The following is a 23,571-nucleotide window of genomic DNA, read 5'->3' on the forward strand; positions in this document are numbered from 1 at the left end:
GTCTCCTCTTCCATTGGTGTTACCAGGACCTGGTTTTTCTTTCTTAGCTTTGGGAGGACCCTTGTTTAAGGGACTGGTGCTGTAACAGAGTAGGCGAAGCTGGGTTCTGCTCACTGATTCTTTTTTCCATGTATTGACTTGTATAAAAAAACCCCACAACATTTGATATTTGTTTCCTTAATTTCATATTTAAGTATAACAGACAAAAATTAAAATAAAATAATTAGCTTAGTTATAATATCTTCTTTGTATGTTGTATCTGAATGCTGTATTTAGTTTTTAACACAGGTTCTTTCTTAGGTTTTGTGTGAATTATATTTAAATTGGAATTTTAAAATATGGAGAAAGGTGTGGTGGTAGCCAACATCTATAATCCCTTGCGTTTGAATTCAGAATCTCAGTTTTCAGTGTGATCATCAGTCATACAGAATCAAATCAGTGAAACATGGAAGCCAAAGAGCTGGCAGTCATATGCAGTCCCAATCATTTGGTCCTTTAGAGTTTTACTTAGAAAATGTCTTGGCTACTTAAATGCTTCTGTGGCTTTCCTTTTCCTCATTTTTGTAGAAATATTTCCGGAAGCGTATTTTCATCCTTCAGTTTACTACTACTTTTACCTTGGTTTTCCTCTTACTTGTTTCTAATTTTTTTCTTTTTTATTCCCATCTGCCTGCTCTTATTCTCAAATTAGCAAATGTGGAATACTATGGGAAAGGACTTCTGAGGAGAGAAAATGAGCTATGCAGAATGGTGGTTGATTCGTTTAAGGATGAGGCATCCATACAGTTTAGCCTGCCTGACTTGCTGCTCTAATTTCTGCCCGCAGTTTTTAACTGATAAGAGTATCTAAGAAGAAAAAAGAAAAAAAAACCCAACCAAAAAAACCCCTTTTGTCAAGTATCCCCATGTAAAAATACTTCTGTGGATAGACGTAACAAAATGTCTGCACAGTTTGATGAGATTATCCCCTGCTAAAATGATCTGACGAATTAGCTGGAAGCGTGGTTGGTGAGTATATCCATCTAGAGACACTGTTGACAGGGACAAGAGGAAGCTGCCAAAGTCCACCTCTTTTGTTAGTTTTATGTACTCCTTCAAAAGAAGGAATTTCTGAAACTGGAAACCAGTAATATCTGATGCAGTGAGTCTGTTTTCTCAATTTCATTTAATCCTAGATTTGCATCTTGCTGACATAATTGACATAGAGTAGCTTCTGTGCAACAGTTAAAACTGTTACTTTACATCACCTCTGTAAAAATGTGGTCCTTCTTTCTTATGTATTATTTCGCATAACACGTGATGATATTGGTGGCCCACCAAAGAGAGATTTTCATTTCTTTTGGATCTTCCGCCAGAAAAAAGCAATATCAGAATGCTGCCAGACACTAAAATATTGCAACCTCTGACCCTCCATGAAATCAAGAAGAGGAAGAACTTATCTCAGACTCCAACATCTCTCCTTGGTAACCAGTTTTTAAAGCTGGATGCCATCCTTGCATCCAGACGCTGCAATCTGAGTGCTGCCGTCGATACATTTTTAATAATAATGTGAGAGTGTCTGTAGTGGAGTCCTTCCATAGCTTAGCAGTTGGAGTTAAGAAGCCTTGAATTTCATATCAGATACTGGATTTTTGTGTGATGAATAATTATATATATATATGTGTGTGTGTATATACATATGTGTATATATATATATATAAAATGACCAACTCTCCCATTTTTTTCCACATTTAACTGCATGTAAGATGCCACCTTCAAAAGACTGAGCAGTAATACATGGTAGTGCTTCAAAGGGAAGACCATAGCTGAAGTCTGGTTTGGTTTGGTTGTCAAATTTAGAAGTATTATCCATTATGCCTCTATCCATCTTTAAAATGTTAATGCTTAGTTACAGTTTAGACGTGAGCAAAGCTTGATGCAGAGTAATAAGAGCTATGAGCAACTGCAAACTACTCAGTTCTTTTCCTGCTGCTTTTCACTGTTGTCTTACTTCTGGAGTTCTGTCTTTGACATCTTATTGTCCCAAGTTTACTTTCAGATATATTCTATCTTTTAAGATGAATATTATTACTTAATTCACTCTTTCAGTGTATGTTGCATAACTGCATCATCTATTATTTATGATGATTTTCTTATCAAGGCATATAAGCTGAAGGTGTGTTATTCCATATTGCCACCTTCAGTTTTGCACTTTTGCACCTTTTGCTGCTTTTTTTCTGTTTAACTATTGTTATTCTAATAGTGTGTTTTGAGGGCTGATACTGGCTGGTGACCTGTTTGTCTGTGACTGAAAGCATAGTTCCCATGATCTCACAAACCCTTTTGTATCTTTATACAGGACACAAACCTAATATTAAGAAATTAGTTAGTGCGTACTTTGGGTGACAGGAAGTTCCTGAATAATTTTTCTATTCAGAGTACATTCTGCTTTGATACCTATAGGATGATTTACCCAAAAATTTAGTGAAGCTGTAGTGATTTTCTTTTTAACACGAAGAAGTGGGGCAGTACAGTGCTTCAGTCTCAAATCATTGCTTTTCTCCAGAGCTTTTAATGCAGATATGATGTGCTCTTCCCCCTGGACAAATATTGTGAAAATTAAGTAGCAAAATCAGAATCTGGAAATGATCATAGCAATACCATTGAGTTTAAATGCATCTGATTTGGAAAGCATGTGTGTCTTTTTGAATGAGCTATTAAAAGATGGGGGGAGGGGAGGGATCAGGACAAATTATGGCATGTTATTGAAATTCCAGTTCAGAGCAGGAAGGAGCCCTTTACTGCCATGTATTGGTTATTGTAGGAAAGGAATGTAGCGTTCCTTGCCCATATTTTAGGATTCAGAATGACTGAGCAAGACTGAGTATTTTCAAACAAAACTGCTGTGGCTTGTGTGGGGTGTTTTTGAAGCACTGTGGTCATATTAGCTGTGTGCGATGTTGCATACCTCTCAGGTACATCATCACATTGTTATGAAAAACTGTATTTTACTACCACAGTTCTGTGAAGTATATAGTACTGACAAAAAGGGCCTTTATTTTCTTAGTAATTTCACTTTCTCTGTCTGTTAAAAGGTGACAGCTTCTCTCTTAGGTTTGCCTTCAAAGTCTTGTTCTCTACTGATCCTGACGGAAAATGAGAATGAGAAGAGAAAGTGGGTTGGAATCCTGGAAGGGTTGCAGTCTATCCTGCACAAAAACAGACTGAAAAACCAGGTTGTGCATATTCCACAAGAAGCCTATGACAGTACACTGCCTCTTATTAAAGCAAGTTTAGCTGCTGCTATTGTAGGTATGTTTGGTTTAACTTTTTGAAGTGTGTGAGGGTTGGAGCTTTTAGTTGGGCTTCTGTAATGAGAGCACTGACACCTTGAAATAAATTTCTCAGCTGAATTTCTTTATAGGAATTTAATAATGGGGGGAAGTGCTAATCTTGCATTCATATTCAGATTTCTTCATCTACTTGGAGTAAATGATACTGTTTAGTTGTTTAACAGATGGTTTTAGCAATACTTTATATAGCATGCTTTTGACAGACTGCATGAACTTAAGCAAAATTGATTTGGTGTTGAAAATCTGTTTGTCCAGAAATGTAAAACAGACTGTTTGCTTTGAACAGCTGGAAAAATGTGAGATTAAGTGTAGCTGAATTAATCGCCTTTTTTTTTCCTTCCTGATTTAGATCGAGATAGAATAGCAATTGGTTCAGAAGAAGGACTGTATGTGATAGAGGTGACCCGTGACGGTAAGTTAGGCCATAATGCATGCAGTAATTACATATGGAATAATGAGCTCCATAACTTTTAGTGCTGTTACAACATAGGTTGCACAACAACCGCCCTTCATGTATAGTAAGTATTAAGCACTCAGTTAACTGATGAGAAGGAAAAGTGAGTGTGAGGTATAAGCACTAATTTGGTCGTTACCATTACGTTCAGTTGACTGGCTGAAATTAAAGGGATGAGTTACTGGGCATATTCTGACACAGTCTCACCTTAACTGTGTTCCCATAGCAGGTAACGAAACGCTTCAGCACACAGAACATGCACAGCACACACAGCAGCAGTTGATGCACAATCAATTACCAGGCACTTACTAAATAGAACCTGAGTGAGAAAAACTTGATGTGGAAACAGACTTATTCCAACCTGCATCATCAGAGGACTTAAACTGACATATATTAGAAGTTAGACAGCTAGTGCAATAAGCACAAGCATTTGTAGACTTTTCATTAAAGCCACCATGTATCATTGTTTCTTCCAGAAACTTGACAGCCGTTCATGTTCTGTTTCAAACCAATAATGGCCAAAGCAAATGCCTTGCTTGTCCCTTTCCATTATCTCTTTATTTCCCTGACCCTATGCTTCTTCCTGAACCTGCTTTTTCCTTCCTGTTCTCGATGCACTCTGCCCTCTGCTTTGGGAAAAATGGCATCAGATTAGCCTGTTCTTCATGAAGACTTAGCATGTGCATTCCAGAAATTCACAGAGTGTGCTTCGGGTACCACAGCGAAGCGTATGCTGCACAGTCACTGGGGAGCACAGGCATATCCCTCTGTCATTGAATTCTTAGGCATCACAGCTAGGGAGTAAGGGATTAATTTTTCCCTTTAACCTGATATACTGAGCACAAATACAGATAACAATGGGAGACATGCCTTGGTATGGTGGGGAGAGCACGGAGACCAAAAGAACTACTAGCACATGAGCATGGGGATTGTTTGGGGTCAATCCATACAAAATGCAATTTTAAACATTTTTTTTACAGAAGTTAAGTAATATATTTTCAAGAAGCAATGCAGATTTAGGACACAGTAATCTACTACTATTTATCTCTTCCAAGTTATTTCTTTCTCTCTGACTTTAAAAGCACCAAACATACCTTGTGAAATTCATACTTTCTTATAACTCATTAGGCACTCTAAATTTAGACAACATTCTAAATCCATACTTTCTGTGGTGTAAGAGCTAACAGCCATGGCTGTCTGATAGGATTGTTTCTAACAAAAGACCTAATGCTTTCTTCACCTTTTTTTCACTTTGTTTATAAAGTCTGAGCTTAGGTTCTTCTGGTGTCTTTTAACTATCTGGAAGTTGAGGATATTGAAGTCAGTGATACAGATTTGTAAAAATAAAAGGTGCCTTTTTCAGCTTGGAAAAATCACTGAGACACTCCTGAAATATCCTTTTGACTGTTTTTAGTCATTGTCATTCAAATTTCAAAAAGGATACTTCTTTAAATATAGCTTTGGAAGAATTTTAATTTCCTTTTTCAAGGCAATTTAGTTTGTAGCGATTTGACAGTTGGATTGCAGTCATGCTAAACTTGCATTTCAGTGAGTAAAGCAGTGAGTACAGGTTCTGAAAGACTTGATGTGCAAAATCAAATGAAGTTAGGGATGTGGTTTTGGGGCAAAAAGCAAAACGTTATTGCTTCCGTTTGCTTAGAATAAGCCATTGTCCAGTTCCAGGAGAAACTGCTTTATACATGGAGAAAACAGATATTTTAAATTCTTTTTGGCAGTAATAAATGCCATTCCTTTGAGTAAACTTCCAGTGGTCATCATTCTGTAAGTACTTAGATATAAACGTAACTATAGATGCAGATAATTCCAAAGATTCCAGTACAGCTTCTTGCATAAAAGAAAATCGTACATTTAATTTGAAAGGTCATTTCATAAAGGAACAATTATCTGTATCACTGTGTCATATGTAAATGTGAAAATGAATTGTAAGTTTTGGGTTTAAGTTAAAAGACGTTTTGCAGGAGTTTTCTGTGTCCAGTTCCTACGTGTTAATAACATTTTTATAAATTGTAATTTCTTTTCCATTTTATGGCAGTTGTAATTTTCAGTGTTAATTAACTGCCAGCTGCTAATATCAAAGGTCTTTGGTCAGAATATCACTTAGTTCTTGACAAATAGTGTAAACTGTAAGCTGGAGTTAGAGCTAGGGGGGGAAAAAAAATAATCTTGGTGGCAAAGTTCCAACAGCTGGTTATTTCATAGAATGTTTCTTCAGACATATCATCTATTTGTGCAAGTGGGAGGATGCCACAAAAGCTTTGTGATTTAAACAGCCAAAGTCTTGTTACAGAATTTACAGAATTTGGTAACTTGGCAAAGTTACTCAACTGTTACTGAAAAAAATGCATATAAATTCCAGTTAATATTTCTTTTTTATTATTATTATTATCATTCACAGATATTTTGAATGCTAACAGAAAAATGAAAGTAACATTTTAATATAATTAGCTTATGCGTACTAGGTTTCCTAGTTTGGAATCGCTTAGCCTCTTCTACCTGTAACCCATGAAATGCTCACTGCTTTCCTGAAAGTGCCTGTATACCCACAATCCCAAAAGCAGAACACATTGTACATAACCCCCTTAGCTGCCTCTAACTCAGTTTTAAAAAACACTTCAAACAGTGAAACTAGTTTCCGTGGGCAGCCTAACTAGTCCTTACTGTGAGAAGGCTTTTCCTGGTGCCTGTCCTAAACATCTTTTCCTGCAGCTTAAGCCCATTTCTTCTTATCCTTTTCCCATCTCACACAGCTTTTTTTACCTTTCCATATAGGTGCTTAACACCCACTTACTGTACTGCTTTTGTATTAGGCTGAGACATTTGCCGGCAGTACAGAAATTTGTATCCTCCATTATCAGCATTAAATACTTCCTGTTTCTTTTCTTTGTGTTTTGCTAATTTGGTCTTCCTCCATAGTTTACTGAAGATACCGATACTTTCCTGAAGGTGGGACCCATTTCAGAAGATAGAGAGCATCTTGCAGTGTATAGATAGTACAGATGACACTATATAAAAAAACTCTCCATTTATCCCAGATGTTAAGCAGCCTTTTTCTGTCGAGTTGCTGAGACTTTGTATCCTGTAACTCAATAGAGTCACAGGAATGCTTTGTTTCCTCATTTGTTCTAAGAGTTAGTAACAGAGCATCAGACATGTAATAAGTGCTCTTTCTTATCTGGTGTCTGTGTTTAGATTCATTTTCAGACATCAGTATGTGACGCTGCAATGTTTCCAGGCCTGATGGTTTTCTTGTTTAACTTAGGGCAGCTTTTCTTTCCTTTGCAGTGATAGTCCGAGCTGCTGACTGCAAGAAGGTGTACCAGATAGAGCTTGCTCCCAAAGAGAAAATTATCATCCTCATCTGTGGTCGGAACCATCATGTTCATCTTTACCCCTGGGCCTCTCTGGATGGGTCAGAAGGAAACTTTGACATTAAGCTTGCAGAAACTAAAGGCTGCCAATTGATTACAACTGGAACACTAAAGAAGAGTTCTTCAACTTGTTTGTTTGTGGCTGTTAAACGACAAGTTTTTTGCTATGAAATTCACAGAACTAAACCTTTCCACAAAAAATTCAGTGAAATTCAGGCTCCAGGAACTGTACAGTGGATGACAGTGTTCAAGGACAAGCTCTGTGTTGGCTACCAGTCTGGGTTCTCTCTGTTGACCATCCAGGGAGATGGACAATCTATAAACCTGGTAAATCCTAATGACCCCTCGCTTATCTTCCTCTCACAGCAGTCTTTTGATGCCCTTTGTGCTGTGGAGCTCAGTAATGAGGAATACCTGCTTTGCTTCAGCCATATGGGAGTGTACGTCGATTCGCAAGGTCGAAGGTCACGCATGCAGGAACTAATGTGGCCTGCAACTCCTGTTGCCTGTAGTATGTATATGTTTTTCTGTTGCCATATCCCTGTTGCTGCTTTACTTGTCTTGAAATAATCAGCATTGTATTCTATTTTGCTTTGGTTTGTCTTTCAATCCCTACAATTGAAGTTTTGATGAGTTAACAGGATACATAGTTCTTCCTAATGGTAGTTTTGGACTTTATGATCTCCTGGACTGAGATCCTGGATGCTGCAAGAAGAGAAGCTCTGTCTTGTTACAGGACACAGAAGAACAAAATATGGAATGCAAAACAACTTTTACAGAGAGTAGTCCTGGAGGCAGGACAGTGCAAGACTACTGGTCTGTGAAATTCTGTGAAGATTTTTGCTCCCCTAGAGAGTGTAAATGTCTAGGTGTCTGTAGGATGTCCTCTGTGTCCTATACTCAAAGTACAATAGAAGGTTGAAGAACAACTCTAAAGGTTCATGAAGATCACAAAATAAGCAGTAAAAATTTTGGGTTTGGTAGAACTGGTAGCACTTTTTCTCCTTTTGGTTTTGTTTTTAGGGGGAGAATTTCCAAAAATAATATAGGCAGGTGGAGGGTAATTTTTCAACCACTCTTTTCATTTCAGGAGCATTGACTTAGCAGCTAGTTAGGACAGAAGCACATGCAGAGCATTTTTCAGTATTTGGTAGTCAAAGGCAGTTTGTGATAAAACTGGGTTTTCTATTTGGAGCTCAAATAGCAATTGAAATGTTTTGAATGATTGAAGGCAAGAAGTAGCTTTTTGTTTGAACAGTACAGCAAGCAGTCAGGTGCATGCTGGTTTGATCAGGTCAGGCCCTGATAGCAGTTTGTTTAATTTTAATTGTCTTGAACTGAGATTGTTTGCTTTTTTTACTTTGACCTAATTCTGTCCAGAATTCCAAAGCAAAGGCCCAAGGAAACAATGTAGTTGCAAATTTACTTTAAAACACCATTAGCCAAAGCTAATGTTTCCTTTTCCTTTATCAGCTTTACAGTTTTTTGCATTTCAGCAAACTAGACTTGCTAGTTAATGGTTTTGTTGTTATTACCAGCTGTTCTTACTGTAAACTGTTGTACAGCATCCTTGTGTGTGCAGTCCTGAATGGTGTTAGCCTGGGGCTGTTTTTGTAGAAGGAGCAACGTTTGCTGCTGCCAAAGGAAACTGGATTACTTCCCTTTTCATTAGCCTGGTCCTCCTTCCTCAGTCCTGGTGTCTGCCACTAGTGTTGTAGGCTTTTTTTTTAACTGCCCCATCAGGAGCTAGTCAAAGTGGAAGTGGTTTCTCCCCCTGTTGCAGTTTCTGCTGTGGTAAAGGACCATGTCACAGAGAAGTGTTAGGATATGGTGGAGAATTTGTCTCTAGGACGTTCAGTCCCTCATGCTAGGAGAGGCCGAGGTCTGCGCTAGCGCAGTCAGCTCCATTACCTCGGGTGGCCTGTCCAGGTTGCAGTTAAACCAGCTTCACGTGCTGGTTCTGTGCTGAGTCAGTGCAGGCGTTGTGGGACTGCTTAACTTGAGCGCAGTGCAAAGACTGGGAGCCAGCAGGTCTCCAAGCTGTAGCATGAGCAAGCCCAGTGCAGACACTATCATATGTCTCTGGGAACCAGCTGAGATCTGATCCAGCTTATCAGCTCTGACTGGTAAGTGCTGGCCTTGGCTACCAGCTGGCCAGGCAGAAGCAGTTGGTGTTTCTTTCTGAATGCTCAGTGGTCTCCCTTGATTTGGACAGCCAAGCCAACTGTGACCCCATCTAATAACTACTTGACCGTACATAATTTCTGGGATACATACTTATGACGGCTGTCCAAGGCTTTCTGTGAACAAATTTAAAAAATGGCATGGCAACCTTACTTCAGTTCTTCTCAGGAGATTCTGTGATGTATTTTTAGTGACCTACTAGGTAATTTTTCTTTTGTTTGTTGAAGCAGCTCTTTTCCCTATTAGCTCCCATAAATTTCTAGTAACCGCTTTTTACATCAGGACACAGTCTTTACACGAGCAGATGCATGTTGATATGAGGCTCTAGGGATCTCTGCTTTTCATTTGACCTACAATAAACTTGTCTGCCTTTTACGTTTTAAAAAAAAATAAATAAAAGAGAAAATGGGTTGTGGGCTTTACACATTGTGACATTTTCCTGGTTAACCTGATAAAAGTAACTTGCACACTAATATCTAAATCTAGATAATTGTTAGCAAAAGAGGAAGGAAATTGAGAACAGATCCACATCATGACTTCATGACCCACCTCACAGATGGTGGCCCTCTTTTCCCGTGCACAGAGCAGATGTATAGTTAGTTTGCTGCTTCCGAAATGAAGTAATCTGCATCTGTAGAAAAGATAGCTGCTCGGTTCCTACCAAGTAGCAAATTCGTATGCATCTGAAAACTTTTTTGCAATTTCATGAAATCATAATATGAAGTTTAAAAATACTGAAAGGGTCAAACTTAAGTCTTTCCATGATGCTGGCAGTTGTTAGCAAATCTATTATCACAAAAATACCTGTTTGAAAGTGGGGCTGGGAAAAAGTGTTTTAAAATATGTCTTGCACATAGTGGAAAACTTTTAACTATTGAAATGTGCTCAAATATGTGTCAGTTCTGGACTTCCTGAAACCACATTAGGGTTTTCTGTTTGTTTTTAATCTACGCAGGTTGCAATTCTTCATATGTAACAGTATATAGTGAGTATGGTGTTGATGTTTTTGATGTCAACACTATGGAATGGGTCCAGACTATTGGTCTGCGAAGGGTAAGTAATTCTCTTTGAATATAGATCTTCATTGGGTTAATTCCAAATTAGATATTTCTTCACAGTGTATGTTAGGCTTGAGTTAATTCTCTGTCTCCTTCCTCAAAACAGATCAGACCATTAAACATGGACGGCACGCTGAATCTCCTCAACTGCGAGCCACCAAGACTAATATATTTCAAGAACAAGTTTGCAGGTGAGTACTGCCCAAGGGGAGAAATGGGAAAATGATACAAAGCTGAGTAATTTTAAGTCACGTTACCTTTGCATGAGATGAAACTTGTATTGGATGCGTCTGGGTCAAGGTGTACCTATGTATGTGAAATTGTGTTGTGATATTACAGCAGGAGCTGTCCTCAGTGTGCCAGAAACATCTGACAATAGCAAGAAGCAAATGCTTCGGACTAGGAGCAAAAGAAGATTTGTATTTAAGGTTCCTGAGGAAGAGCGATTGCAACAAAGGCGGTAAGAATTTAATCGTGGTGTGTAACTTACTATACATGATAACATGCAGACTGGGAATGCTAATAGTAAAAACCACTCTGTTCTTTTAGGGAAATGCTTAGAGACCCTGAGCTAAGGTCAAAGATGATTTCTAACCCAACGAATTTCAACCACGTGGCTCATATGGGACCAGGAGATGGAATGCAGGTTCTCATGGACCTCCCACTGGTAAAATACATTTAAAAGGGAGGGAGGTGTATGTGCCTTTATTCTTGCTCAAAAAACTGTGAAGATGAGCAATAAGGAGCTCAAGTATTATCTCTGTACCAGATTTTTCTTTTAATCATTTTGAGAAAGGTGGACCTTCGTGATGAGCAATGCTTGTAAATCCTGTGCAAGGAAATACTGTTAGCTGACTTATGAGACTGAAAGAGATAGATATCACTGCCAGGAGCTTGTTAGTAGTTTGTAAATAATCAGTCTCTCCTCCTTCCTTTTCCTTGTTTGACTTCTTAAAATAACAGAATGAATTTCCTTCGTCCTCATCCTCTCAACATTCTGCTCTGATATCACCTCCAACAGGCTTTGAGCATGTCTATCACATGAGCTGTATCTCTGCTGAAATCTTTCTCCAGAGTGACCATTCCTCACTGCAAGGCTCCCCTCTGCTTTCTTCCTCTTCCTGTCCCTCCTCTGCTTCCCTAGCAAGGGTAGGAGTAGCTACAAACTGTTAGGAACTGGAATGGTGTGCTTGTGGCACTTTGCCAATTCTAGAGCAAAAACAAGGGGGGGAAAAACTGATGCTGTGGAGGTAATTAAAATGCACGTAAGTTGCAGTGCTTTATAGGCATTATTTTTATTTTGTATTTAACAAATACAGCATTTGGTGAGCTATTAGTGTTAAATCCATGAGAGGAAGGTGCAAAGGTACACTTTTATGATCTATACCCTCTGTTTATAGCTGCTAGTCAGGCTTTCTCTTGTCCTTCTCAGCTAGCGTATATGAGGGTAATGCATTTGTCCTTTCAGCAGGAGGAGGAAGGAAAGCAGAACTGTTGGTACAGTCCCTGCCCCTTTAATAGAGGGTTTGCTGGCTGACAGGTTCCAGTGGCTGCTATGGGGCTTAGTTCTTTCTCTGTCTTTCTCAGGGTTTGTGTCTGTTACTGAAAATATGTGGATGTGGTCAAGTAAGTTCAGTTTTTCTACCAACACTGGGTTGTAATAGCTTCAAAAGCACAGTAAAGTTTTCATGAGTAACAACTCCTAGTAGGATAGCTTTTGTTGCTGGCTAACAAGGTCTTTCATTTCAACTATAGAGTGTCCTACCTCCTGCACAGGATGAAAAACCATGTCCATCTACAGCTAATGTCTCACGGCAGCAGCAGCAGAGGAACAAAACCTATATTTCATGGCCCTCGTCAAGTAAGGCTGGACGCAAGCTTGTCACTTCTGAGCTGTAATTTATGGTTTCAACAGGAGGTGTAAACCTGCCTTTTGGTTTTTTTTCCTTCTTCCTCTCCAGGTGGCAGTGATGTGGGAGGAGCCATGCCTTCCCGAAGTATGTCTGATCCTGACCAGGAGTTCGACAAAGAGGTAAAGTAGCTGTTATTAAATGGAGACTGATGCTATCCTGTTGCTGTAGATTTGTTTTCTTTTTCCAATAAATTAAATTTCTGAGGAAATACTTCATAAAGACTGAGTTCTTTATGGAGATGTTTTCCTTCCACAAATGTTTTCTCCAGTCTGTAATATATGATTACAAGTTAGATGTGCCAGCACAAAAGCAAAGCTGTGAAAAGATCTTTTTATGGTGGTATTTTAAGAAGTATTATGTCTTGGATTAAGCTTTGTAGGCAAGGGAAATTTGACTAATTGATGAAATGTCCTCAAAGCTCCTAAAAATGTTCTCTAGGCTATTAGCATAGAATAGCAAAGTAATACAACTAGTTAAGTAATTTTCTGTGCTGCCTTAAGGAAGATACTTTGTCATGTAACTTGAGAAGGAATTATATTTTAAAAAAACATAGAACTGTTTATAACAGGAGTAAAAGTATACGCCAGTAGTCACCAGATTGAAAATGTCTTGGCTGTACAAAACTGGCGTCCCTGAATCTAAGGAGAGAAGATGTATGAGTTCTGTTTCCTTGCTTTATCATGGGTATAGCTTCTTCCAAGCTTTGCGCAAGCACTGCCTGTGCAAGGAAAGTGTTAGGAATTATTCCTGGGAGGCAAATTCCTAGATCAAGGTCTTTGCCTCTTTTTAGCACTTTTTGGTACCCAACTACAGGCCCATATAATGTTCTGGATTTTGAAGGGTGCTTTTCTGAAACCAGAGCTCTGCAGGATGCCTTAGGACACTGCAAGTCAAAGCGTGTGCTCAGAGTTCTGATCACAGCCATGCTCCCATTTCCTTTATCACCTTTAGTAAGCCATTAAAAGCATGTGAAAATAGGGGTCTGTAAACACAGCAGGTTTTGAAACTGCCTGGGTTTTCAGAGGTGCTGATGACAGTCTATGTCATTCGAGTTAGTTATTGTACAGCATCCTTCTCAAATTCCGTTACATTCCATGGTCTAATAATTGCTGTTTGTAGGCACAAGTAATGGTGCATTCTAAGGTTTTTACAATAGTATTTTCTTTTTCGATAGGTCTTACAATTTCTTACGACTTCTTGAATTAAAACAAAGAGTAGTTTGAAACTCAGAAAGGGAGGCTTTAATAACACCTTTTGGCTTTATACTATTTTTCCCATGGCTTTTGGCTTTATCGCAGCATGAACTGGATCATGTTAGGATAATCTTGTTATGTATGATCTTATTATTGTCTGAGCCATGCAAAACCTTGTGAACCGCATTCTTGAAGGGTCTTACCTTTCAATCAATTTGCTAAACGTATATTCCCTTTCTTGAAAATAACTTGCTGCAACGGTACCAGTTTTTCCTGAAATGCAGTATTTCGTCAGCAGTGAACGTGTGCAGTGCTCAGAGTTGCAGCTCACCAAAAATAGCGGGGACTCTTGCCAGCCATCCTGTTGAAGTGAGACCAATCTGTGAAGGCAAATACCCAACAACCAGTGTAACGCTGGGGAAATAACTGTGGATAGACTGTCTTTATTAGACATTGACATAGGGTGTCTCCAGTAAACATATTCTGTTTCCAGATCTCCAGCCTGATACTTGGCAGCCTTCGCTCTTTTGTCAGGCATTTCACATGCTTGTCACTGTTGCTGTTTTGTAAGCAGTTCATATGCTTGTTTCTTTCCTTCTCACCAAACTGAAGATGATTTGACTGTAATTGTTACTTGGTTTGTATGGGCAGACAGATCTGCTCCTGGGCTATAAAAATTGCTTGGAAAACACAGGGTGGTAAATCCAGAGCAACAGTGGACAGATGGATGCATTCCATCAGGAAAGTTTTTCAATGGCTAAAGGAGAGAAGCCTGAGATGTAGCAGTTTCCACGTACTTTGCCATAATTCCTGGTACATCAGAAGGTCACCTTCAGGGACTACACTGCAGCCTGTTGATAATAATGGAATTACTTGTATGAATGTTTAGCTATGAATTGAATCTAATACACACTGCTTTGTAGGTGTTGCTCACCCCAAATTTTGAGTGCCTTTGAAAGCTTTTCAGTGTGAAGAATTGATTTTAAGTAAGCAAATTTTTTTTTTTTTATGTTTCTCATTAACAGCCTGATTCAGACTCCACCAAACATTCTACTCCATCCAACAGCTCAAATCCGAGTGGTCCCCCAAGTCCCAACTCTCCTCATAGGAATCAGCTTACGCTGGATGGACTGGACCAGTCAACCTGTGATGCATAACACTACTGCTCTCACCATTCTGGCTTCAATCATCCACTACTCCATGGAGTATTCCAAGAGCAGGGCAAAGCTGTCTCAGATGCTAGTGCCAAGACTGACACTGAATCTCTAGTGTTGTACAAGAATAATTATATATCCAGATTGTAGATACAAACTATTAAAATGAAGAAAATTCTTTACTAAATAGTGATTGAGCTTTTTATGCAGAATTGTTCACTGCTCAGTTACGGTTGATTCCTTTCTGCACAGCTGTGACAGTTTTATTGCATAGGAGCATTTAAGGCCACCAGTAAATAGTCTTATTCTTATGCCGAAAAAGAAATAGAGAGAGATACTGATAATGTTGCTACAATATCAGGAATATTATTTTTCTATAGAATGATGTAATGTCTTATTAGCAGGAAATCCTTTTAGACACAATTTGGACCTCTAAATAGGAAATGCGAGCAGGTCTAGTTACATCCTCAGATGAATACACTTTTCCTTTCTCCCGTAACTCTTTGTTTCCTAAATCTTAAGGAGAATGCTAGGAAGCTGTAGGTCATTTCCAGCTTCAATAGAATCACCAGGAAGTTAAAAGTTGGTTATAGTTTTGTGGCCTTTTAATTCTTTTAGCCATTACATATACAGCTGCATAACTGTCTTTCTATCTTTCTACCAACTTTTTAGTCTTGTACATAGGACTACTGCCAGTTATCTTTTACCTATACCCTGCTTTTTAGTCCTCATCAATCAGTCATTAGTCAGGGCTTTTAAAACATAGGTAATTACTGCTGTGAAAAAAAATTTTACTCCTAGTTCCTGCCTGTCTCCTTCTGAGAAGTTATTTCTCCTGGGTTTTTTGGTGTAAGGACACTACATTGTTTAGCTAGCAAGCCTTCTTGTGGACGCATTGCCCTTGAAGTCTGCTTGATCTAAGGGACTATATCGCACTAAAACATCAGTCTGTTTTATTGGCTACCAAAGTGGAACGTGAAGGATCTGTAACTGGGGGTGCTGCTTTTCTCATTAATTGTATCCTCACCTGCATGAAGACCCCATGATTATTAATCGAGTATTGATCATGTAGAAAAATGCACAACACACTCCTGTATATTTTGCTATGGCCCACGTGCAGTGGTGATGTTTTGCGTGTATATTTAATCTCATGCTTCCATGTATTATACATTTAGTAATCAAAGATTTGTGACCATGTTTCATTAAAAGCTTGTAATTAATTCAGTGGCTGGCATATCCAGTTTGTCATTGTCACACTAGTGTGCCTTCTGTGCCAATTTTTTGACAGTTGGATGTCACTTATTTAAAATTTGGTTTAAATGGGCTAATGGTATACCAATGGCTAATGTTCTTTTCTGAAACACTGTATAGACGTGCACTTATCTTTAGTTTAAACTGAGTGTTCTAGTCAACATTTAATCCTGTTACGTTAAGTGTTCGACAGTACTTGCTCTTTTTCTCAGATTCTTGATAAAGGGGCTCAGTTAGAGCTGGACACTACTGCTTTGGGGGTTTTCTGGTTTTTACTTTTTTAATGTAAGTCTAAGTCTTTGTAATTATTGAATTGTGAGAACATTTTTGAACAATTTACCTGTCAATAAAGCAGAAGAGGGAGGTTTTAAAGTTCATAGTCGTCTGTCTTGACATGTCAAAACAGTCTACCACTGACACTTGCTTTAGTTTCATGGTAAATTCACTTCATTCATATGGACGTTTTACATAAACTGAAAGATACGTTGAAGCTCCGTACCTGAATGCTATGAGAAAGGTGTGTGTTTCTGGACGTAAATGCATGTTTAGGAGCAATGGAAGTCCTTTTGGTGGAATACAGCGTTGAAATTTTGTGCCCTCGGTTTGTGTTAGAGTTGTCATTTCATTGAGACGCTGGCCCTGTTAATTCCTTTGTAAATTATATGACTGTTTCCTTACGGCTGGAGCATCATAAGGAGGCTGCAGGATCTATTCAGGCATCTTAAATACGATAAAACAATAAAGACTTTTGACTTACTGTCAAAGCAGTAGTCCCAAAGAAACACTTAGGGACGTTCCAAGGATTGGTGTGTGAATGGTGCAGCCCTAATATAGGTTGGTTTTGGTTTTTTAAAGCTTCCCTCGTGCTCCAGTATTTGAGCACCACAGAGCTTACTGTAGCTTGAAGAGAGCCAACATCTTTTCTACTGTATCCTGGGTTAGCATCTCTGCTCCTGAATTACTTCTTGTTTTGTCTCGCCCTTCCGACTTCAGGTTGTGTTAATGGGGAGGGCCTAGGTGGGTATTTTGGACCCTCTGTTGCTTGCTGGACCAAACCTACCTGGGCAAGGCTGGCAGGCTGGGGTGGGCCAGCTTGGGAACGCGCGCCCACGCTGTCCCGAGGGTGGGAGTGATAGCTGGCAGCAGGTTTGAGGGCTGTGTGCCGGAAGCCTTCTTGCAAGTATTCATGCTAATCAGCCTTTGACTTTTAAAAAAACATTTCTACTGCTCTTGAGCTGATTTTCTCTGCACAGTGAGGACTTTGGATGACAACAAAGTCTTTAATTATGGGGGTATTAAATCATAGCACTCAGCAGTGCCAGGGCTTGGTTATAATTTAAGCAGGAGAACGTTTCTAGAAAAATAAATTAATTGCTCAGTATGAATACATTATTCTTCTCCGCCCCCCCCCAAGTCCTCCACCACAGCCCTTTGCAAATCTTCTATTCCCTTAAGGTTTTTGATTCTTGTTACCTAAAGAGTCCTCCTAAGCGCTTGGGAGAACTTTCAGAAGTGGGGAGATTCGAGACTATGTGAAACGTTCCTCTGAGGATGCGCTTTCATCTCCCTGGAGGCTACCAGTCTAGTATCGCAAGCGAGGAATTGGGCTGTGCAAGGAACGAGGATAATTTGGTCTCTGCCTGTTCCTCTGCCCATTCCATTTTCATAGAGGCATTACATCAGGTCCCAAAGCTGGGCCACTGGGTGTACCACTTGCTAGAACGTGCTGGTCACTTCCAGCACAGATCTTTGTCCCAAAAGGCTGTGTATTTTGGAATACATCCTGGTGTCACTTACAAGTTTAGTTCTTGGGTAGCATCTACCAACACCTCTGTCTACAGCACAGATGTGCCGAGAACAAACAGCTTCCGAAATAGCTGCAACCTGCTGGGGACACACCGCTGTGTAAATACTCGCTCTGTGTTTGCAGGGTAAGTGCTTAACACAGCAAAGTCACGGGGAGGGGACTTCAGTGTGGAAATGCCAAAGTTCCAGGCATCCTCGTTCTGCGTGACACCAGATTAGGCATCCCTGGGAGAAAGCAGATGCATAAAGGTCTTAAGAGCTGGCACTGCTAGTCTAAAGCGCTGAGAAGCAGGGAAGCGTTTCAGGGAAAAGGTGATTGTGGGAACTGATCTGCACCTTCGGGTGCAGTTAGGCAGTCGGAGGGAGGTGTCACACCGCGACTGGTCTTGCTGCTGAGTTTAGCCTGTTTTAAAAGGAAAAAATAGATTGTATCCTTGCATGCCAGGCTACTGGAACATCTCATGTTCAATTCACACCCTGCCTGCTCTGTAGGAAGCAGCTCCGGCAGGCAGAAGTGAGGACATACCAATATTAGTGTTCGCCTGCCCTGCCCTTGCCTTCCATTGCAGTGGCAGGAGGTCTGCATTGCCTTCTGCCTGCTCGCACGGATGTGCGCTTCCCTCTCCGTTCCCCTTTCTCTTGTCGGCAGCCTTGGGCTCCTCACAGCTCGGGGGGCCGGAGCTGCAGCCGCTGCCCCCCTCGCCGCCAGGCTGAGAGCTGTTGCCCGTGGCCTGGGCTCACCGCCAGCGGGGCCGTGCAGCAGCCTGGGGTTGGAGGGGCTCTGGTTCAGGGGAAGGGGTGCAGTGGGCACAGGTACCACATCGGGGAGGCAGGAGGGAAGGTGCAGTGGTTGGAAAGAGCCAGCACGATCTCGGTGCTCCCTTGCAAAACCCTCCTGAATGTGTTTCTGGGGACTAGGGGTGATGACGAGACCGGACATCAGCTGCGCGCTTTTGCAGGATGCCAGGGAAAGCCAGATGTTGGCAGAGCATGTCCCAGTGGCGAATGATGCTCAGACTAGCGTTGCCGGCAGGGTTAGCTGAGGACAGGAGCAGAAGACAGCAGGACGTGCTCAGCAAGGGAGAGCTGCAGTGCTGCGCTCCAGCCAGAGGAGGAACATGAACTCAGCTATCAGCCCGTTCCCCATCCTTGCAGCAAATATTTCCCCTGCTCCCCAATAAGCTGCAGCACTTTTTTGTCACCTGACTGCACAGGTTTATGCAGCTCTGTTGGTCTTTTTCTCATAGATAAACCCCTCAGATGTTTTGCAGCATCGGTTGCGTTCCAGTTTCATATGCAGTCCCTGCTCTGCAGTCCCCTGAGGAAGAGCAGTACGGAGCCCTGAATGCTGATGGAGGAGACGGCCACAGCTCTGCTGCAACCCCGCAGCGCCTTGGCCAGCTCCTGCACCCTGGTGCTGCCAGACCCTGCCAAGTCCCCTCCCTTTCGCTGCTGCTACCTCTTGCTAAAAAAAAAAAAAAAAAAAAAAAAAAAAAAAATTAAAAAAATGCATTGGCCAAAGTCTGTTTGTAGGCTCGGTGGTATTTTAAGCTCTCCTGCCTGCCGCACCGTCTGAATCCAGATTTGCACAACTTCTGTGAGCAGCTGTAACCCGTAGAGGGAAGGCACATTGACACGAGTTGGTGTCCATTAATAGTGCGCAGGTAGACCCCAGGAAGCAGCTACTCCTGAGATCTTGCCATTAACACTAATGCATTTTGCATTAGTCTGTCACAGCAGGGGTTCCCTGACTCTCAGGACCAAGAGCAAAACAAAGCCATCAGGTGCCCAGCCGTGTGCTGCGCACAGACGAGGTGGCATAAACCACCCACCTGATGCGCTGCTTACCGAAGATGTCTGAGCATTAAATTCCTTGTTTAGGCAGGATCCCAGGAGAGACTCTTAGGTACTGCAGCCCTTTGTGTTACCCTGCCTGCGCTGGGGCTCTGGGGCGCAGAGTGGTGATGGATACAGCTGGTTTTCTGGGAGCTGTTGGTCCCCAGCACCACAAACTGACTCTGGTGCTTCCGTTTTTTCTGCAGAGCTCCTTGCTCCCTGTGATGCTTTCTGTACGAGTGAGTGAACGTGGCTCCTGAAGGAAAAGTACAGAATGTGCTCTGCTAGCAGGCTGAAAAAAATTGATCTCTACTTTAATTAAAGCCTCTATTGTAAGTGACCTCGAGCTGGTAATGCGTTTTAGAAATGAAGCCTTGCCAACAGCAAATCTGTACACCCCAATACAGAGGGGTGACCAGGCGGTGATCTGCTGGAAGGTGGCCTGCCTCCCTCTGTGCCAGCTGTGTGGCCAGCTGCACGTCCCTGGAGGCCATCCCACCGCACAGGCACATGCCTGCCTTCCTCACCCTGAAATCCCTGCGCGCCCAGGTGGGATGCGGCACCGTGGTCTTCAGCAGCTCACAGGGGGGAGATACTATCCTGCTGCCATCTTGTGCAGTGGTCCCTGTTGCCAGTGGGTTCTTCTCCCTCCTGTTGCCAGTGGGTTGTCTTTTTCCTCTCCAAACATGTGGCCATGGGATGCTCTTGCCTTCAGCGCACGTTGTGGGGATTGCAACCGCCAAGACCCTGTGCAGTCCTGGAGCAAGAGGCCCAGGAATAGCACGGGGAGGGAGGCTGTTCCCTCCGGTGGCTCCCTGGGGTCCGGCCCTGAGCTCTCCTTGGAGGTGGCAGCGCTGGTGTGCGGGGCTGCCTGGTACAACAGCCTCCAGCACACAGCACTGCCTTGGCCTGAGCCATGGCAAAATCAATCGTCTGTATGTGTGTACTTGAAGGCTTGTAAGCTAGAGGTGGTACAGGCACTTGCCATGAAGTGATTTGAAAGGGGGAAAAGAGCACAAAGAGGCTCTCACAGGCAGCAAGTAAAGCACCCTTACGGATACGAATCCCTCCCTCTCTGCAGCCAGACCCAGCCGCGGTCCGGGCCAGAGGATGCTGCGGCTGCTCTCACAGGCACCATGGTAACATTGCGGCACCAGCGCCTTGATGGCGAGCAATGCACGGGCTGCCCGCGCTGCCCTGCACCCTGCGCTGTGCTGTGCCTGCACTGGCACCCCCTCCCCCAGCTGCGGGGTGCTGTCTTGGCTCGTGAAGTCCAGACAAGAGCTTGGGCTGGTGTGGGTGTGTGGGGGGGTGTGTGTGTGTGTGTGTCTTCCTCAGGTTCATTTCATGGGGGTGACTGTGTGCTGTGGGGTGAGTTTTGGGGACCTGTCCCTGGGCCACTGCTCTCCACAGACTCCACAGAGATGCACTTGTTGCAGGACCACGGGATGGTGAGACTTGGGTATTCCCCACCTGCTCATGTCAGCCACCTCCTGCAGCAGCAAATGGCTTTCTCTGCTTTTTGACCTGGCTGGTGACCATTTCATTCAGCGCCAAGTGCCCGACAGCCACAGCAGAAGCTCCTGCCTGGGCAAGTCGCTTTTCCTCCCAGTACTGCCAGACGGGCACCCCCAAGAGAGGTGAGCATGGTGAAATCCCAGCAGTGTGCACCTGAGCACAGACCTCCTCCCCGCCGGGCTCTGTCCCACTTGCAGAGCGATGGCAGCAACCAGGGCCTTGGAGATGGTCTTGTTCCCTGCCTGGCTTGTGTTTTGTGTCCTGACTGCTCGTACTGCTCGTTACTGAAGTCCCTCTGTGGGCAGGGGGCAGCAGGGCCCCAGGTGATCTCCCCGCCACATGCTGCCCATCACCCTTCGTCAGGGCTCTGATGAATTCCCAGGCCTTTGGAAGAGATTATGTCTTCCAGAGACAAGAACAAAATATAATAAAATTAAAATAGCTGCTTCCTCATGGAATACGCCAACAAGCCCTGCTGAAAACCCAGTACCGTGTAAATTTGCATCAATTTGCATACATCTCCATAATTTCAGCCTCACCCATCAGACCTGCTCCCATAAGGATGTGCTGCCTGACACTGCAGGCAGCTGAGGGTACTTGACACACGCCAGGCCATGAACACCGCTGCTAGCAAGGCCCTTCAGCACCACTGCCCTGACTCTCATTAGAGACTGGCCAGCATGCCCGGTGCCAGCCTGCATCCCTACCCGGCACCCCCAGCATGCCCGGTGCCAGCCTGCATCCCTACCTGGCACTCCCAGCATGCCCGGTGCCAGGCTGCATCCCTACCCGGCACCCCCAGCATGCCCGGTGCCAGGCTGCATCCCTACCCGGCACTCCCAGCATGCCCGGTGCCAGCCTGCATCCTTACCCGGCACCCCCAGCATACCCGGTGCCAGCCTGCATCCCTACCCAGCACCCCCAGCATACCCGGTGCCAGCCTGCATCCTTACCCGGCACCCCCAGCATGCCCGGTGCCAGCCTGCATCCCTACCCGGCACCCCCAGCATGCCCGGTGCCAGCCTGCATCCCTACCCGGCACTCCCAGCATACCCGGTGCCAGCCTGCATCCTTACCCGGCACCCCCAGCATACCCGGTGCCAGCCTGCATCCCTATCCAGCACCCCCAGCATACCCGGTGCCAGCCTGCATCCTTACCCGGCACCCCCAGCATGCCCGGTGCCAGCCTGCATCCTTACCCGGCACCCCCAGCATGCCCGGTGCCAGCCTGCATCCCTACCCGGCACCCCCAGCATGCCCGGTGCCAGCCTGCATCCCTATCCAGCACCCCCAGCATGCCCGGTGCCAGCCTGCATCCTTACCCGGCACCCCCAGCATACCCGGTGCCAGCCTGCATCCCTACCCAGCACCCCCAGCATACCCGGTGCCAGCCTGCATCCTTACCCGGCACCCCCAGCATGCCCGGTGCCAGCCTGCATCCCTACCCGGCACCCCCAGCATGCCCGGTGCCAGCCTGCATCCCTACCCGGCACCCCCAGCATACCCGGTGCCAGCCTGCATCCTTACCCGGCACCCCCAGCATACCCGGTGCCAGCCTGCATCCCTATCCAGCACCCCCAGCATACCCGGTGCCAGCCTGCATCCTTACCCGGCACCCCCAGCATGCCCGGTGCCAGCCTGCATCCCTACCCGGCACCCCCAGCATGCCCGGTGCCAGCCTGCATCCCTATCCAGCACCCCCAGCATGCCCGGTGCCAGCCTGCATCCCTACCCGGCACCCCCAGCATGCCCGGTGCCAGCCTGCATCCCTACCCGGCACCCCCAGCATGCCCGGTGCCAGCCTGCATCCTTACCCGGCACCCCCAGCATGCCCGGTGCCAGCCTGCATCCCTACCCGGCACCCCCAGCATGCCCGGTGCCAGCCTGCATCCCTACCCGGCACCCCCAGCATGCCCGGTGCCAGCCTGCATCCTTGCCCGGCACCCCCAGCACCCGCACCAAACCTCTTTCCCCTTGGACCAGGAGAAGATGCAGTCTCTCGCCACAGGGAATAGCACGACAAATCCAAGAGCCAAGAGGGGTCTTACAGCTGTCAGCCCAGATGCAGAGGGAAGGAGTGAGTCAGGTAGCTCAGTGGAGGGGATGGGGAGGGAAATACTTGCTGAGGGCTGCACCTTGTGCCAGTGCCCAGGGGATGGGAGTGAGGTCCCCAACAGGAGGAAGAGGGGACCCTGAGCAGAGATCCCCCAACACCAAGCACACTGCTGGAAAGCAAAATAAACTCCTTTTAAACCAAAGAGGTCCAAGCCCTGAAAGTATTTGGGCATTTGAAATGCATGTGAGCACTGACTCCATCACACATCCAGGGATGCATCCTTCAACCTGCCACATGCCCTTGGCAAATCCATCATGGTATGGCTAAAGCACAGCATGCCAAGTTAGACCCCAGCTTCTCCAGATATCACCTGGGACCCAAATCTCAATGTCAAACTGTCTCAATAGGACTGATACTTACAAAATCC

At 44.0% G+C, this 23,571-nt stretch overlaps 1 protein-coding gene across 12 annotated transcripts in view; it reads left to right on the forward strand.

The window, feature by feature from the left end:
- CDC42BPB (CDC42 binding protein kinase beta) overlaps nt 1-16,303 on the forward strand; it is a 98,624-nt gene extending 82,321 nt beyond the window's left edge. For 6 of the 12 annotated variants that reach the window (XM_037396177.1, XM_037396180.1, XM_037396186.1 and 3 more), the window contains 11 exons: nt 3,075-3,291; nt 3,682-3,744; nt 7,090-7,686; nt 10,315-10,412; nt 10,524-10,608; nt 10,757-10,877; nt 10,967-11,084; nt 12,005-12,043; nt 12,173-12,278; nt 12,379-12,449; nt 14,549-16,303. In XM_037396177.1, coding sequence (XP_037252074.1) covers nt 3,075-3,291; nt 3,682-3,744; nt 7,090-7,686; nt 10,315-10,412; nt 10,524-10,608; nt 10,757-10,877; nt 10,967-11,084; nt 12,005-12,043; nt 12,173-12,278; nt 12,379-12,449; nt 14,549-14,680 — 1,647 coding nt within the window. In that variant the 3' untranslated portion in view covers nt 14,681-16,303. The remainder of the gene's footprint in view (nt 1-3,074; nt 3,292-3,681; nt 3,745-7,089; nt 7,687-10,314; nt 10,413-10,523; nt 10,609-10,756; nt 10,878-10,966; nt 11,085-12,004; nt 12,044-12,172; nt 12,279-12,378; nt 12,450-14,548) is intronic. The other 6 variants (XM_037396181.1, XM_037396185.1, XM_037396182.1 and 3 more) reach the window with 4 other exon arrangements.
- The last annotated feature ends 7,268 nt before the right edge of the window (nt 16,304-23,571 follow it).

This window comes from Falco rusticolus, chromosome 7, assembly GCF_015220075.1.
Source record: "Falco rusticolus isolate bFalRus1 chromosome 7, bFalRus1.pri, whole genome shotgun sequence".
Classification (NCBI taxonomy): domain Eukaryota; kingdom Metazoa; phylum Chordata; class Aves; order Falconiformes; family Falconidae; genus Falco; species Falco rusticolus.